The sequence below is a fragment of the Hippopotamus amphibius genome, chromosome 2, assembly GCF_030028045.1.
Source record: "Hippopotamus amphibius kiboko isolate mHipAmp2 chromosome 2, mHipAmp2.hap2, whole genome shotgun sequence".
Taxonomy (NCBI): Eukaryota; Metazoa; Chordata; class Mammalia; order Artiodactyla; family Hippopotamidae; genus Hippopotamus; species Hippopotamus amphibius.
Window position 1 is genome coordinate 83,073,263 of NC_080187.1, and position 15,801 is coordinate 83,089,063.

Sequence of the window (15,801 nt, forward strand, 5' to 3'; positions counted from 1 at the left end):
AGATGGAGGGACATACCATGTTCCTGGATTGGAAGAATCAACATTGTGAAAATGACTGTACTACCCAAAGCAATTTACAGATTTAATGCAATCCCGATCAGATTACCAATGGCATTTTTCACAGAACTAGAGCAAGAAATCTTACGATTTGTATGGAAACGCAAAAGACCCCGAATAGCCAAAGCAATCTTGAGAAGGAAAAATGGAGTAGGTGGAATCAGGCTACCTGACTTCAAACTATACTACAAGGCCATAGTGATCAAGACAGTATGGTACTGGCACAAAAATAGAAAGGAAGATCAATGGAATAGAATAGAGAACTCAGAAGTAAGCCCAAACACATATGGGCACCTTATCTTTGACAAAGGAGGCACGAGTATACAATGGAAAAAAGACAGCCTCTTCAATAAGTGGTGCTGGGAAAATTGGACAGCAACATGTAAAAGAATGAAATTAGAACACTTCCTAACACCATACACAAAAATAAACTCCAAATGGATTAAAGACCTACATGTAAGGCCAGACACTATAAAACTCCTAGAGGAAAACATAGGCAGAACACTCTTTGACATACATCAAAGCAACATCCTTTTTGACCCACCTCCTAGAATCATGGAAATAAAATCAAGAATAAATGAATGGGACCTCATGAAACTGAAAAGCTTTTGCACAGCAAAAGAAACCATAAACAAGACTAAAAGGCAACCCTCAGAATGGGAAAAAATAATTGCCTATGAAACAACGGACAAAGGATTAACCTCCAAAATATACAAGCAGCTCAGGCAGCTTCATACCAAAAAAGCAAATAACCCAATCCACAAATGGGCAGAAGACCTAAATAGACATTTCTCCAAAGAAGACATACAGATGGCCAACAAACACATGAAAAGATGCTCAACATCACTAATCATCAGAGAAATGCAAGTCAAAGCCACAATGAGGTATCACCTCACACCAATCAGAATGGCCATCATCACAAAGTCTGGAAACAACAAATGTTGGAGAGGGTGTGGAGAAAAGGGAACTCTCCTGCACTGTTGGTGGGACTGTAAGTTGGTACAGCCACTATGGAAAACAATTTGGAGGTTCCTTAAAAAACTACAAATAGAACTACCATATGATCCAGTCATCCCACTCCTGGGCATATACCCAAAGAAAACCATAATCCCAAAACAAACTTGTACCATAATGTTTATTGCAGCACTCTTTACAATAGCCAGGACATGGAAGCAACCTAAATGCCCATCAACAAATGAATGGATACAGAAGATGTGGCATATATATACAATGGAATATTACTCAGCTATAAAAAGGGATGAGATGGAGCTATATGTCATGAGGTGGATAGAACTACAATCTGTCATACAGAGTGAAGTAAGTCAGAAAGAGAAGGACAAATATTGTATGCTAACTCACATATACGGAATCTAAAAATGGTACTGATGAACTCAGTGACAAGAACAAGGAAGCAGATACAGAGAATGGACTGGAGAACTCGAGGTATGGGAGGGGGCGGGGGGTGAAGGGGAAACTGAGAAGAAGCAAGAGAGTAGCACAGACATATATATACTACCAACTGTAAAATAGTCAGTGGGAAGTTGTTGTATAACAAAGGGAGTCCAACTCGAGGATGGAAGATGCCTTAGAGGACTGGGGCAGGGAGGGTGGGGGGGACTCGAGGGGGGGGGCGTCAAGGAAGGGAGGGAATATGGGGATATGTGTATAAAAACAGTTGATTGAACCTGGTGTACCCCCAAAAAAATAAAATAAAATAAAATAAAATAAAAAAAAATTATTATTGGTTATGTCTATATCCTTTACCAACTTTTGAGCTTTTTTATAAGGCAGGGACTGGTACAATGGAAAAATATAGGCTATGGAGCTAGAATGTCCTGGGTTTAGAAGGCAGCTTTCACTTAGAAACTACAGTATTGCTTCAATTACTTGCCTTGCATATAGCAGATAATAAATATTTGTTTAATGAATGGACAGACCTCTCAAAACCTCAGATTCTTTTGCTATAAAATGAAAAATAATACCTTCCTATCAGATATTAGAACTAATTGATATAAAATACCTGAAAAAGTGCTGGGGAATGTAATAGCTACTTAAAATAGTATCTATTATCATTTATTAGTACCTCTAAGGCCGAGTACAGTTTTAATAAATATATTCTGAGTCAATGAATGAATGCATCAAGCACTTTGCAAAGCAACTCAGAAAATATACTAATTGAAACATGGACTCTATTTTCAACAAGCTTATATTTTAATGGAGAAAATGGAGGTACACATATACCTGTAGTATAATATAGAAATAAATGTTCTGAAGACAGCATAGAGAGATGGGTTCAAGATGGAGGACTGGAAGGACATGTGCTCACTCCCCTTTGCGAGAGCACTGTAATCACAACTAACTGCTGAACAATCATTGACAGGAAGACACTGGAACTCACCAAAAAAGATACCTCACAACCAAAGTCAAAGGAGAAGCCACAATAAGACAGTAGGAGGGGGGCCATTGTGATAAAATCAAATCCCATAACCATTGGGTGAGCGAATCACAAACTGAAGAACAATTGTACCACAGAAGTCCATCCACAGGAGTGAAGGTTCTGAGCCCCACAACAGGCTTCCCAACCCAGGGGTCCGGCAATGGGAGAAGGAATCCCGAGGGAATCAGACTTTGAAGGCCAGCAGGATTTGACTGCAGGACTTCTGAAAGAATGGGGAAAACAGAGACTCCATTCTTGGAAGAGACACACAAAAAAGTGTGAGCCCCAGGACCCAGGGGGAAGCAGTAGTGCCCCCTAGGAGACTGAACCAGACCTACATGCTAGTGTTGGAGGGTCTCCCGCAGAGGTAGGGGGCAGTTGTGGCTCACTGTGGGGACAAGGACACTGGCAGCAGAAGTTCTGGGCAGTACTCATTGGCATGAACTCTCCCAGAGTCCACCATTAGCCCTGCCAAAAAGCCTGTAGGCTCCAGTGCTGGGTCACCACAGGCCAAACAACCAGCAAGGAGGCAACTCAGCCCCATCCATCAGCAGACAAGTGGATTAAAGTTTCATTGAGCTCTGCCCACCAGAGCAGCACCCAGCTCTATGGACCACCAGTCACTCCCATCAGGAAGCATGCACAAGCCTCTTAGATAGCCTCATCTACCAGAGGGAAGACAGCAGTAACAAGAAGAACTATACTCCTGCAGCTGTAGAACAAAACCACAGCCACAGAAAGATAGACAAAATAAAAAGGTAGAGGACTATAACAGATGAAGGAAGAAGATAAAACCCAGAAAAACAACTAAATGAAGTGGAGACAAGCAACCTCCTAGAAAAAAGAATTCAGAATAATGATAGTGAAGATGATCCAGGACCTCAGAAAAAGAATGGCTGCAACATTGAAAAGATGCAAGAAATGTTCACCAAAGACCTAGAAGAATTAAAGAACAAACAAAAGGAGATAAGCAATACAATAACTGAAATGAAAAATACACTGGAAAGAATCGATATCAGAATAACTGAGAACAGATAAGTGACCTAGAAGACAGAATGATGGAAATCACTGCCAAGGAACAGAATAAAGAAAAAATAATGAAAAGAAATGAAGACAGTCTAAGAGACCTCTGGGACAATGTTAAACACATCAACATTCATGTTATAGGGGTCCCAGAAGGAAAAAAGAGAAAGGACCCAAGAAAATATTTGAAGAGATTATACTTGAAAACTTCCATAACACAAAAAGGAAATAGCCACCCAAATCCAGGAAGCACAGAGTCCCAGGAAGGATAAACCCAAGGAGAAACACACCATGACACATAGTAATCAAATTGACAAAAATTAAAGACAAAGAAAAATTGTTAAAAGCAACAAGGGAAAAATGACAAATAATATACAAGGGAACTCCCATAAAGTTAACAGCTGATTTCTCAGCAGAAACTCTGCAAGCCAGAAGGGAGTGCATGATATATTTCAAGTGATGAAAGGGAAGAACCTACAACCAAGAATACTCTACCCAGCAAGGATCTCATTTACATTTTGCTGAGAAATCAAAAGCTTTACAGACAAGCAAAAGCTAATAGAATTCAGTACCACAAAATCAGCCTTACAACAAATAATAAAGGATCTTCTCTAAGTGGGAAACACAAGAGAAGAAAAGAGACCTACAAAAACAAACCCCAAATAATTAAGAAACTGGTAATAGGAACATACATATCAATAATTACCTTCACTGTGAATGGACCAAATGCTCCAACCAAAAGACACAGACTGTCTGAATGGATACAAAAACAAGACCCATATATATACTGTCTACAAGAGGCCCACTTCAGACTTAAGGACACATACAGACTGAAAGTGAGGGGATGGAAAAAGATATTCCAAGCAAATGGAAATCAAAAGAAAGCTGGAGCAGCAATACTCATATCAGATAAAATAGATGTTAAAATAAAGAATGTTACAAGAGACAAGGAAGGATACTACATAATGATCAAGGGATCAATCCAAGAAGAAGAGATAACAATTATAAATATACATGCACCAAATATAGGAACACTTCAATACAAAATGCAAATGCTAACAGCTATAAAAGAGGAAATCGACAGTAACACAATAATAGTGGGGGACCTTAACACCCCACTTACACCAATGGACAGATCATTCAGACAGAAAATTAATAAGGAAACACAAGCTTTAAATGACACAACAGACCATCTAGATTTAATTGATATTTATAGGACATTCCATCCAAAAACAGCAGATTACACTTCTCTCTCTGCACATGGAATATTTTCCAGGACAGATCACATCTTGGGTCACAAATCAAGCCTTGGTAAGTTTAAGAAAACTGAAATCATATCAAGCATCTTTTCTGACCACAACACTAAGAGATTAGAAATAAATTATAGGGAAAAAACCCATAAAAAACACAAACATATGGAGACTAAACAATACGCTACTAAATAACCAACAGATCACTGAAGAAATCAAAAAATGCCTAGAGACAAATGACAATGAAAACACGATGATTCAAAATGTATGGGATGCAGGAAAGGCAGTTCTAAGAGGGAAGTTTATAGCAATACAATTCTTCTTCAAGAAACAAGAAAAATCCCAAATAAACAATCTAAACTTACACCTAAGCAAACCTGAGGAAGAAGAACAAACAAAACCTAAAGTTAGTAGAAGGAAAGAAATCATAAAGATCAGAGCAGAAATAAATGAAATAGAAACAAAGGAAACAATAGCAAAGATCAATAAAACTAAAAGCTGGTTCTTTGAGAAGATAAAATTGATAAATCTTTAGCCAGACTCATCAAGAGAAAGAGGAAAAGGACTCAAATCAATAAAATTAGAAATGAAACAGAAGTTACAATGGACACTGCATAAATAAAAAGCATCATAAGAGACTACTATAAGAGCTTTATGCCAATAAAATGGACAACCTCAAAGAAATGGACAAATTCTTAGAAAGGTATAACCTTCCAAGACTGAACCAGGAAGAAATAGAAAATATGAACAGACCAATCACAAGTAATGAAATTTAAACTGTGATTAAAAATCTCCCAACAAACAAAAGTCCAGGACCAGATGGCTTCACAAGTCAATTCTATCAAACATTTAGAGAAAAGGTAACACCCATCCTTCTCAAACTCTTCCAAAACATTGCAGAAGAAGGAACACTCCCTAATTCATTCTACAAGGCCACCATCACCCAGATACCAAAACCAGACAAAGATACTACAAAAAAAGAATATTACAGACCAATGTCACTGATGAACTTAGATGCAAAAATCCTCAACAAAATATTAGCTAACAGAATCCAACAATACACTGAAAGGATCATACACCATGATCAAGTGGGATTTATCCTAGGGATGCAAGGATTCTTCAATATACACAAATCAATCAGTGAGATACACCATATTAACAAATTGAAGGATAAAAACCACATGATCATCTCAATAGATGCAGAAAAAGCTTTTGACAAAATTCAACACCCATTTATGATAAAAATTCTCCAGAAGGTGGGCATAGAGGGAACCTACCTCAACATATTAAAGACCATATATGACAAACCTATAGCCAACATCATTCTCAATGCTGAAAAAGTGAAAGCATCCCCTCTGATATTGGGAACAAGACAAGGATGTCCACTCTCACCACTACTATTCAACATAGTTTTGGAAGTTCTAGCCATGGCAATCAGAGAAGAAAAAGAAATAAAAGGAATCCAAATTGGAAAAGAAGAATTATATCTGTCACTGTTTGCGGATGACATGATACTATACATAGAAAATCCTAAAGATGCCACCAGAAAATTACTAGAGCTAATGAATGAATTTGGTAAAGTTGCAAGATACAAAATTAATGCACAGGAATCTCTTGCATTCCTATACACTAACAACAAAAGATCAGATAGAAAAATTAAGGAAACAATCCCATTCACCATTGCAACAAAAAGAATAAACTACCTAGGAATAAACCTAATGAAGGAGGTAAAAAAGCTGTACTCAGAAAACTATAAGACAGTAATGAAAGAAATCAAAGATGACACAAACAGATGGAGAGATATACCATGTTCCTGGATTGGAAGAATCAATATTGTGAAAATGACTATACTACCCAAAGTAATCTACAGATGCAATGCAATGCCTATCAAATTACCAAGGGCATTTTTTTTTTTACAGAACTAGAACAAAAAATCCTAAAAATTTGTATTGAGACACAAAAGATCCTGAATAGCCAAAGCGATCCTGAGGAAAAAAAATGGAGCTCGAGGAATCAGACCCCCTGACTTAAGATTATACTACAAAGCTACAGTAATCAAGACAAGATGGTACTGGCACAAAAACAGAAATATAGATCAGTGGAACAGCATAGAAAGCCCAGAGATAAACCTACACACCTATGGTCAACTAACCTATAACAAAGGAGGCAAGGATATACAATGGAGAAGACAGTCTCTTCAATAAGTGATGTTGGGAAAACTGGACAGCTACATGTAAAAGAATGAAATTAGAACATTCCCTAACACCATACACAAAAATAAACTTAAAATGGATTAAAGACCTAAATGTAAGGCCAGACACTATGAAACTCTTAGAGGAAAACATAGCAAGAACACTCTTTGACATAAGTCACAGCAAGATCTTTTTTGACCCACCTCCTAGAGTAATGGAAATAAAAACAAAAATAAAGTGGGACCTAATGAAACTTAAAAGCTTTTGCACAGCAAAGGAAACTACAAACAAGATGAAAAGACAACCCTCATAATGAGAGAAAATATTTGCAAATGAATCAACAGACAAAGGATTAACCTCCAAAATATATACAGCTCTTGCACTTGAATATCAAAAAAACAAACAACCCAATCAAAAAATGGGCAGAAGACCTAAATAGGCATTTCTCCAAAGAAGATATACAGATGGCCAAGAGGCATATGAAAAGCTGCTCAACATCACTAATTATGAGAGAAATGCAAATCAAAACTACAATGAGGTATCACCTCACAGAGGTTAGAATGGGCATCATCAGAAAATCTACAAACAGTAAGTGCTGGAGAGGGTGTGGAGAAAAGGGAACCCTCTTGCACTGTTGGTGGGAATGTAAATTGATACAGCCACTATGGAGAACAGTATGGAGGTTCCTTAAAAAACTAAAAATAGAAAAAAAACAAAAAAAAAAACTAAAAATAGAATTACCATATGACCCAGCAATCTTACTACTGGGCATATACCCAGAGAACACCATAATTCAAAAAGACACATGCACTCCAATGTTCACTGCAGTACTATTTACAATAGCCAGGACATGGAAGCAACCTAAATGTCCACTGACAGAACAATGGATAAAGAAGAGGTGGTACATATATACAGTGGAATATTACTCAGCCATAAAAAGGAACGACATTGGGTTATTTGTAGAGATGTGGATGGATCTAGAGTTTGTCATACACTGTGAAGTAAGTCAGAAAAAGAAAAACAAATACCGTATATGAACACATATATACGGAATCTAAAAAATGATACAGGTAAACTGGTTTGCAAGGCAGAAATAGAGACACAGATGTAGGGAACAAACATATGGACACCAAGGTGGGAAAGCAGGGCAGGAGGGATGAATTGGGAGATTGGGATTAACATATATATATTAATATGTATAAAATAGATGACTAATAAGAAAAAATATCAACTTGTACACTTTAAATATATGCTGTTTATTGCATGTCAGTTATATCTCAATAAAACTCTTTTTTAAAAAATAAAACTGTATAGATAAAGAACTTTAAGAGCAATAACTGCTGTTGAAGAAAAATTCTCAATGTTGGGATAACTTAATCCAGTTCTTTATTTCCTAAAACATAATTTAAAATTAGAGGTGAAAAATAAAGTAATTCTAGACAGAGAGAACACCATGAACCAAGGAAAAGAAATAAAAAATTTGGAAGCAGAGAAGGAAACTACAAGTGGTTTGGTTTTCCGGGAGTGTGGAAGGCAGAACAGCAGAGTAAGGCCCGATTCTAAAAGACCTTACTGGTTTTGTGTAAAGAAAGTGGACTTCATTTTAGATAAAAGGCTTTTGAGGTGACTAGGGATAGCACTGACCTAAGAAATGCTTTTGGAAAATTACATTCAACTCAGGCTTACGTCCAAACAAACTCTAAGCAGTTAAGAGAAAACAAATTATTTAAACACACACAGGAAGAAAAAGGAGGAGGGAGGGAAAAAGGAAGGGAGAGAGGGAGAAAGTGGGGGAGGTTGGGAGAAAGGGAGAAACAGAGAGAGACAGACAGACAGACAGAGTGACAGATGGAGAGGGGTCTTCTCTACATTTCTTTACTTCTGCTGCCAAGTGGGCTCTGGTCACTGAAGGAATCTCCCTACTATGAGGAAACTGATAGGTAGAATGGTCCCAAAGCCGTCTCTCTGAACAACAGAGGAATCCTAATGTTGCTGTAAACATGAAGATAAACCAAAATAAAATTTCACTGAAAAAGAATGTAAAATTTGAAGGAAAAAAAAAAAAAAGACAGCTTACAGCTTAACAATGTAAGCAAACATAAACACAAAAACCACTTCATAAATTAGCATGTAATAAAATCCAAATAACTGGAAGTACAGGCAATACAAAGGTATATGAGTTCAGCCCTTGAAGATAGAAAATAAATATACACAACACTGCATACAAAGTCCTTATTTTGTTTTTCAGTCTGAGCTCCTTATCAGTAGCCTGGCAGACTTTCTGACAATATAGAGTATGCACCCATGTACAGCAGCCATAAAAGAGACTTTTGGTGAACTATATACTCTAGGAGTATCGAATTGATTCTTTTTCTAGTACCCCAAAACAAAAGCCCGAATGTGAGGATAAACTCACAATATCCTGTATGGGTTCATTCATTCATTCAAACAACTAGTTTCTGAATATATATTACATACCACGCTAGGTATTGTGTCCTTGATAAGGACAAATTTGATTTTATTCACTGTGTAGCATTTAGAATGATCAGAAGTATTATCCTACAATCCTGTCTTATCATGTGATCTAAAACAAGTAAGGGGTTATTCTTGGAATCTTATGGAGGGCTAGTTTATCAAAGTCTGTGAAGCATTAAATCAAACTAAAAGTTGACCAAGACTTCAAGTGAAAATCAATTGAGGCTCTTTGACGGAAAAGTAAAAAAAAGGTGAGCTTGAAAAGGGATATGGCTACAAAAGTGAGACATAAATGAATCTGCCACCCTCTCATTTCATTCAAAGAAGAGATAATAAAGATAATGTTAAACAGAAATATGTGAATCTTATAGCAAAACACCTTCCACTGAGTGTTTCAGTTCATTACAATGACACCGACTAGTTCATAAAATTATTTTCTTCTCCTAGGACAGTTTGATTTTACAATCGTCTTCATTGAACAGCATACATGAAGAACAAAGCTGTATATAGAAAATGTAAACTAACACATAAAAAATCAAATCTTTATGCCCAAGCTAAAAACAAAACACAAAGGACACTATGTCTACACTATTGGGAAATCCACCCTGCCTACTAAAGCCTTTGGAACACTTCTTAGAATTTAAAACACCAACAGAAAGCATTTAAACTGTTGGCCTTGTGAACTCTATTATTTTAGAAACACTATTTTTAACATATTGGCTTTTAAAATCTTAACTATACTTTCATAATAAAAACTTGGCATCCTTCACATAAACAAGTCTTAAAGACAGAGGATTAAAAGGGTGGATATCCTCCTACTCTTAGGAGTCCATAAAGATATCAACATGTTCACAGAACAAAAGGTGCTAAAGGCATTTTGGCAAACAGATTACGAATTTTTTTTTTTCCAAAAGTTATGATAAAGCACATGTCTTCCCAATGTGGAAACAGACAATTTATTGAGCTCCAAATGCATACCTCATATTCAGCTGTATTGACTGTTAAGGAAGGAACCAGAGAAAACAGTTCACTGAGCGTCTTCAAAATGAGAGGTCTCGTGTCACAGCTCAGCTTTGGGGAGAGAGCATTCCAAGTGGAGCGAATACAAACCACCTGTGAAGCAAATACAAAAGTCAATGCCTAACAAAATCCCAGCTCATATGAAGCCGTCAGTGACGAGTACTGTCTTTTATTATAAGGAAACTTAAGAACGAGAGGACTCCTAGAAGTTAACATTTGATAAATTATCACCCCTCAAAAGAAATTAGCTAAACTAATATAAACTGTTGTTGAAGAAGATCCAGCCTGCCTCACACAACTGCTTTTTTACTTTATTTTGGTTAACCGAAGAAGTAAAACTCTCTCTCTCACGCACAAACATACACAAAATTAACTCCAGATTAGCTACAAATATTGTTGAATAGCCATTCTCTGAAACAAAGACAGGTAAGATAATGTTATAACACTTCTAAATCTAGGTATCGACAGTTCTCATATAGTTTTCCAGTCTTGCTGAAACTGCATCACCACTCAGAAAACTGCCATGTTAGCAATGATAAATCAAACACTCTCAAATCATCTGACAAACTTCTAAATGAGGTTGGTGAATAATTTTATTATTTAAAATAATAACTCAAAACTTTGTTTAAAAAGTCATTTCAGATTTTTAAGAGGCTGTTAAATGATAAAATGAACAAAAATGTTATTGTTAGCGTGACCCAATTTCCTTAAACCAAGTGTTCTTAGGTCCTTTCGAGATCTGGTTTTATGGATATTCAAATATCTTCTTAAATTCAATTCCAAGGACAACAGATGATTTCTTCACTTACAGATATTTTATTAAAATTTAAAAACTCAGGCAGGAAGAGTGGAAACACAGATCAATTGGATAGAGTTTAACAAGGATTAATCTTTCTAAAACACTACACTCTCTTTTCTTAAGCTTCAGTTAACACACAATTTATCTTCATCTACAAACATAAATTATTTAGGAAACACTACATGAGGTAGCAAGTGAAAAGATGTCAAAGATAAATGAATAATATATACTTAAGGACACAGGTTAAGGAGAAACTCAAAGAAGACAGCAGAAACAGTATCTCAGAAAACTTGGATTTAGTGCTTTTGCTCTTATTTTCCATTTTCCATGAAACAGCAGAAAAACGTTCTTTGACTTGGGATCCACTACAAATTTGGATTCCACTAGCATTCACTAAGGGCAGTACTGTCAAGCATGACAGCAGGCACATTTATACAAAGTAGCTCTAATATTACAAATCATTAGTATTTGAAATAAAAAACAAACCCATTCTTTAAAAGCTATCAATTCAACCTCGAGTATATACTCAGAGTAGTATACAGCACTAATAAAATACAAAACATAATCTAACCTTTCAAAGAATTTACCACCTTATCAAAAAGCAAGAGAAATGTATATAATTCTAAATAATTGGAAAACAAAAGGTACATGATTAGATTTGGAATTATTTTCAACAGAAAATAGTTTCAGGAGGAACCCAGGGAGGAAAGCTATGTCAGTGGGTGGGAGTCATTAGAGTATCAAGAGGCAGAAAATCTAGAGATTGGACTTGAAGAAGGAATGGAAAGAAATCAGGCGGACATTCCACAAGGAAATGGAAAGCATAAGTCAAAACACAAATAAAGCAAGTTGTAAACACAAAAAGCATGAGTCCTGGTGAAGCAAGGCTGATGGATCAAAGAGTACCTAGAATACCAAAGGAGTTTGGATCAGAATCAAAAGAAAAGGAAGCCTGCAGAGATTCCTGAGTTGGGGAATAAACTAAATTCACATACTATTTTTGAAAGATTCTTCTAGTAGTCTTATAGCCAAACTCAAAGCAGTCATGAACCTCTCTAATTCCTATTTGTCACTAGTCCCTAACATAAGAGCCTCAAAACTTTTCCAAAAATAGTATGCTAAATATACTCACTAACTATTCATGCTTTCTCCTCACTTTAAATTCCTAATTCCAATCTATGTTGTTTCAAGACCAAGTTCAAATCTCAATTCTACAATTAACTTTTCTCTTACAATTCAGGCCCTCGTTTTATCCCTTTCTTTCCTCTAACTTCTAGCACATAAAATTCTGTACTACCCAACTTGGCATTTAATTACATCCTGCCTAGTATTGTTCACTATTTTTGTGACTATAAATTGTCTTTGCAACTAGATATTAAGTTCTTTAAAGACAATGACCACATCTTACAGTTTTCACTCCCCGCTCACCTAGCACAGTAATAAGAATATCAGATTATCAGCAGTTATCAACTAGTGATGGTATTGGAGCCTGAGGAACGGTAAATCTGAGATAGAGAATAAAAGAATTAAAAGGACTTGGGGAATGAATTGGAAAATGAGATGATTTGGGCCTAGAGACCTGGGTGAATAAAAAGCAACATAATAAAATGGAGGGGAGACTGGAAGAAGGAGCACCTTTGCAGGAGATGGGGGATGGATATGGTTAATTGGAGTGGATGGAAAGACATCCAGAGAGAAATATCCTGCAGGCACGAGGAAAAAAGCACTGTAACTCAGGCTAGCTAACAACAGCTTTGTCTTTTGAATATTTCTATCAATTAAAATACCAGGAGGAAGTATGGTCTCATACATGTTCTGATGCACTTTGCATATCAACAAAAAAGATCTCTGGCCCACAATTACGGGAGTACAAAAAGGGCTTGCCCTTTCCATGGGTAGTGGATGGGGTGTGAGGCTGTATCTTCTAAGCATTTTCAAAGGTTTACAAATTTTTTTAAAAGTCTTCTTCCTAGAAAGTTTGAAAACTAATGCCTGAAATGGTACTCTACATGTGGACTATCAGAAGATATTCCAGGATCCCAGCCATGAATTGCACCTAAAATGTAAGCAGGGTATACCTGCAGGGAATATATGTAAATCCAGGCTTGCCTGTACATAATCAGAAGCAGGGAAGCCTCTAATAAAGAAGGCTGCTTTCTTTGACCTTCCCAACCCTGGGCTATTTCTTAGAAATCTTCTGGCCCTGAGGGCTTTGGAGTCAACCTATTACTACCTTGCTTTGTCCACCTCCTAGAACCCTGTGGATATGATCCACCAGCCTTTTGACCTGTGCAATCTGTCATATTATATCAGATTAGTCAAGCTCATGGTCCTGGTCTTTACTGGCTTGTTTCACCTCTACTGTTTACTACCCAATGACTTTTTAAATAACAGACTGACTTCTGGCTCCAACAACATGATGGGCCACACTTGAAATAACTGATAAGGAGGAAAATTCTTTCATATATAGCTGAGCTGAAAAGGAAAAATGGGAGTGGGTGTAATTACCCAGTGCCAGAAACAAAGAGGGAAATACCTGCCTTGCGGTATTGAAAGGAAGTTGTCAGTTTCCACAACCTAATAGGTTGAGTTTAAATGTCCACATGGAAAGAGGAGATACTGCCTTTAGCCTACAGAAGGCAGAGAGTCGGAACTGAGACCCGCACATAAAAATAGCACCCTTGAAGGGCTGCACCCTAAGTGTAATGGTTGGACTAGAAACCATGGAGCTGAGAAATTAACATAAAAAATAGCAGTGAGCTGGGGGCACCTGGACCACTCTAGAAAATCACTCCCACAATACATAACCTAAATGATTTGCAGAGAAAGATAAAATCAAATAAGCCCCTCTAACAAATAAGTTTATATTTATATACCAAGACAAAGAGACAATCTTCAGAGCTAAATGGGAGAAAATACAGGCTATCTACAAAGGAGCAATTTAGAGTTACAACAAACTTTTCAAAATTAACAAGACCAAAAGACCATGCAATATGATCTTAAAAGTGCTAAGGAAACTATCAGCCTACAATATTAAATCCACAATTCAACAGTAAGGGCAAAACAAGCAAAAACAAATAAAATAAAATAGAAGGAACAATACCTAGGTATTATGCATATATAGCATATGAATATTTACGGACAAATGACTCAGAACACCTTGCTCAGTTTGTCTCTGAGGTTATAGAGCATTCATCCCATTCTGAATGCTTACATTATGCATATTTTGTTGCCATTTTTGTTTCTTGGGAAGAATGATACTTTTTCCACGTTATTCTTTCACAAGAACCTTAGCAACCCTAAACAGCACAAATTACGATGATCCGATGCAACATAATATACTGGAAAGTGTACATGACTAGAGTCAGAAACCCCAGGTTCTCCCATTTGGTAGTTCTAGGACTATGGCAAAGTCATTAATCTCCTTCAATCTGTTTCCCCAGCTGCAAAACGGAAACACTACTACTAACACCTGCTCTACGTATAGACAAGGTTAACAGTAAAGGCAATACTGAGGCAACTGTAGGCAAATGTGCTTTATACACTGTAAAAGAAGGTTGCCAGTGGAAAAAATAATGAATCGCAAAAGAATCAGAGTCTTTGCTTCAATTCTTGTGCTGTAAGAATGAATTTGTTCCTCTGCAGAGGAACAGATAGCTATTTTCTAATTTTACCTCCAAAAGCTATTTCTAGAAATTCCCAAGAACAGCCTACTCCTTTTGTCCTGATGCTTTACTCCGACAGAGGGAAAGCTTTATAAAAAGCTTTAGGCTATGAAAACCACCTTATTTGCCCTTTTCATAATGAAGGTAAAAGAAACTGCCTTGACAATTAGAGGACTCAAGTCATCACCAGGCAGTGAAGCCCTCTTAGGCTAATTCAGCACACACAATTCATAAAACAGGACGCTTCTGTTACCAAAATACAATAATAGGGGATAAGAGGGAGTTTAAGGAGCCACAATCAATGGAGCAGAAACAATGGGAAAAATAACATCCTTTCTTATCCTAATAATATGGGGTTAAAGGTTATAAGTATAAAAAAATGACTAGCACAGGTTTATTTAAGCAATTTCACAGTCTTTTAATGTCTGAGACTAGTGTATTATCAAAGCAGTGTTGTAGCAAATAATAGGAATAAATATTGACTTGCCTTTTTAAAAAGTCCCTTATAATCTAAAGGAGAGTAATTCCTATGATTAGAGTTGCTCAACTTCTGTCCTGTTGATGGCAAATAACGTAAAATCACATATCTAAATCCCAAACTGTAGCTTAGTGAACCAAAAATATGTGTACTTGATGTGGTAAAGTTATTCTCATACTAACAATTCCTAACATTACTACACCATTTCCAAAGGAGGCACAACAGAGGTCTTTCAAAATATTCTACATTTCTGAAAAACTGTTGGGCAGTTTGTTGCACAGACTTACAATTCTAGTATCTGAATAGAAGAGGCTTGAAACTGTATAAGTGATACAAGTAAAAACAGAAAGGCATTTATCAAATGGACCAATTTAGATTATCAAGCCATCCAAGGGACCCACTATG

At 36.6% G+C, this 15,801-nt stretch overlaps 1 protein-coding gene across 3 annotated transcripts in view; it reads right to left on the minus strand.

Annotated features, from left to right (window-relative positions):
• FOCAD (focadhesin) overlaps positions 1–15,801 on the minus strand; it is a 275,956-nt gene that overhangs the window by 127,804 nt on the left and 132,351 nt on the right. For all 3 annotated transcript variants that reach the window (XM_057720105.1, XM_057720103.1, XM_057720104.1), the window contains one exon: positions 10,413–10,547. In XM_057720105.1, coding sequence (XP_057576088.1) covers positions 10,413–10,547 — 135 coding nt within the window. The remainder of the gene's footprint in view (positions 1–10,412; positions 10,548–15,801) is intronic.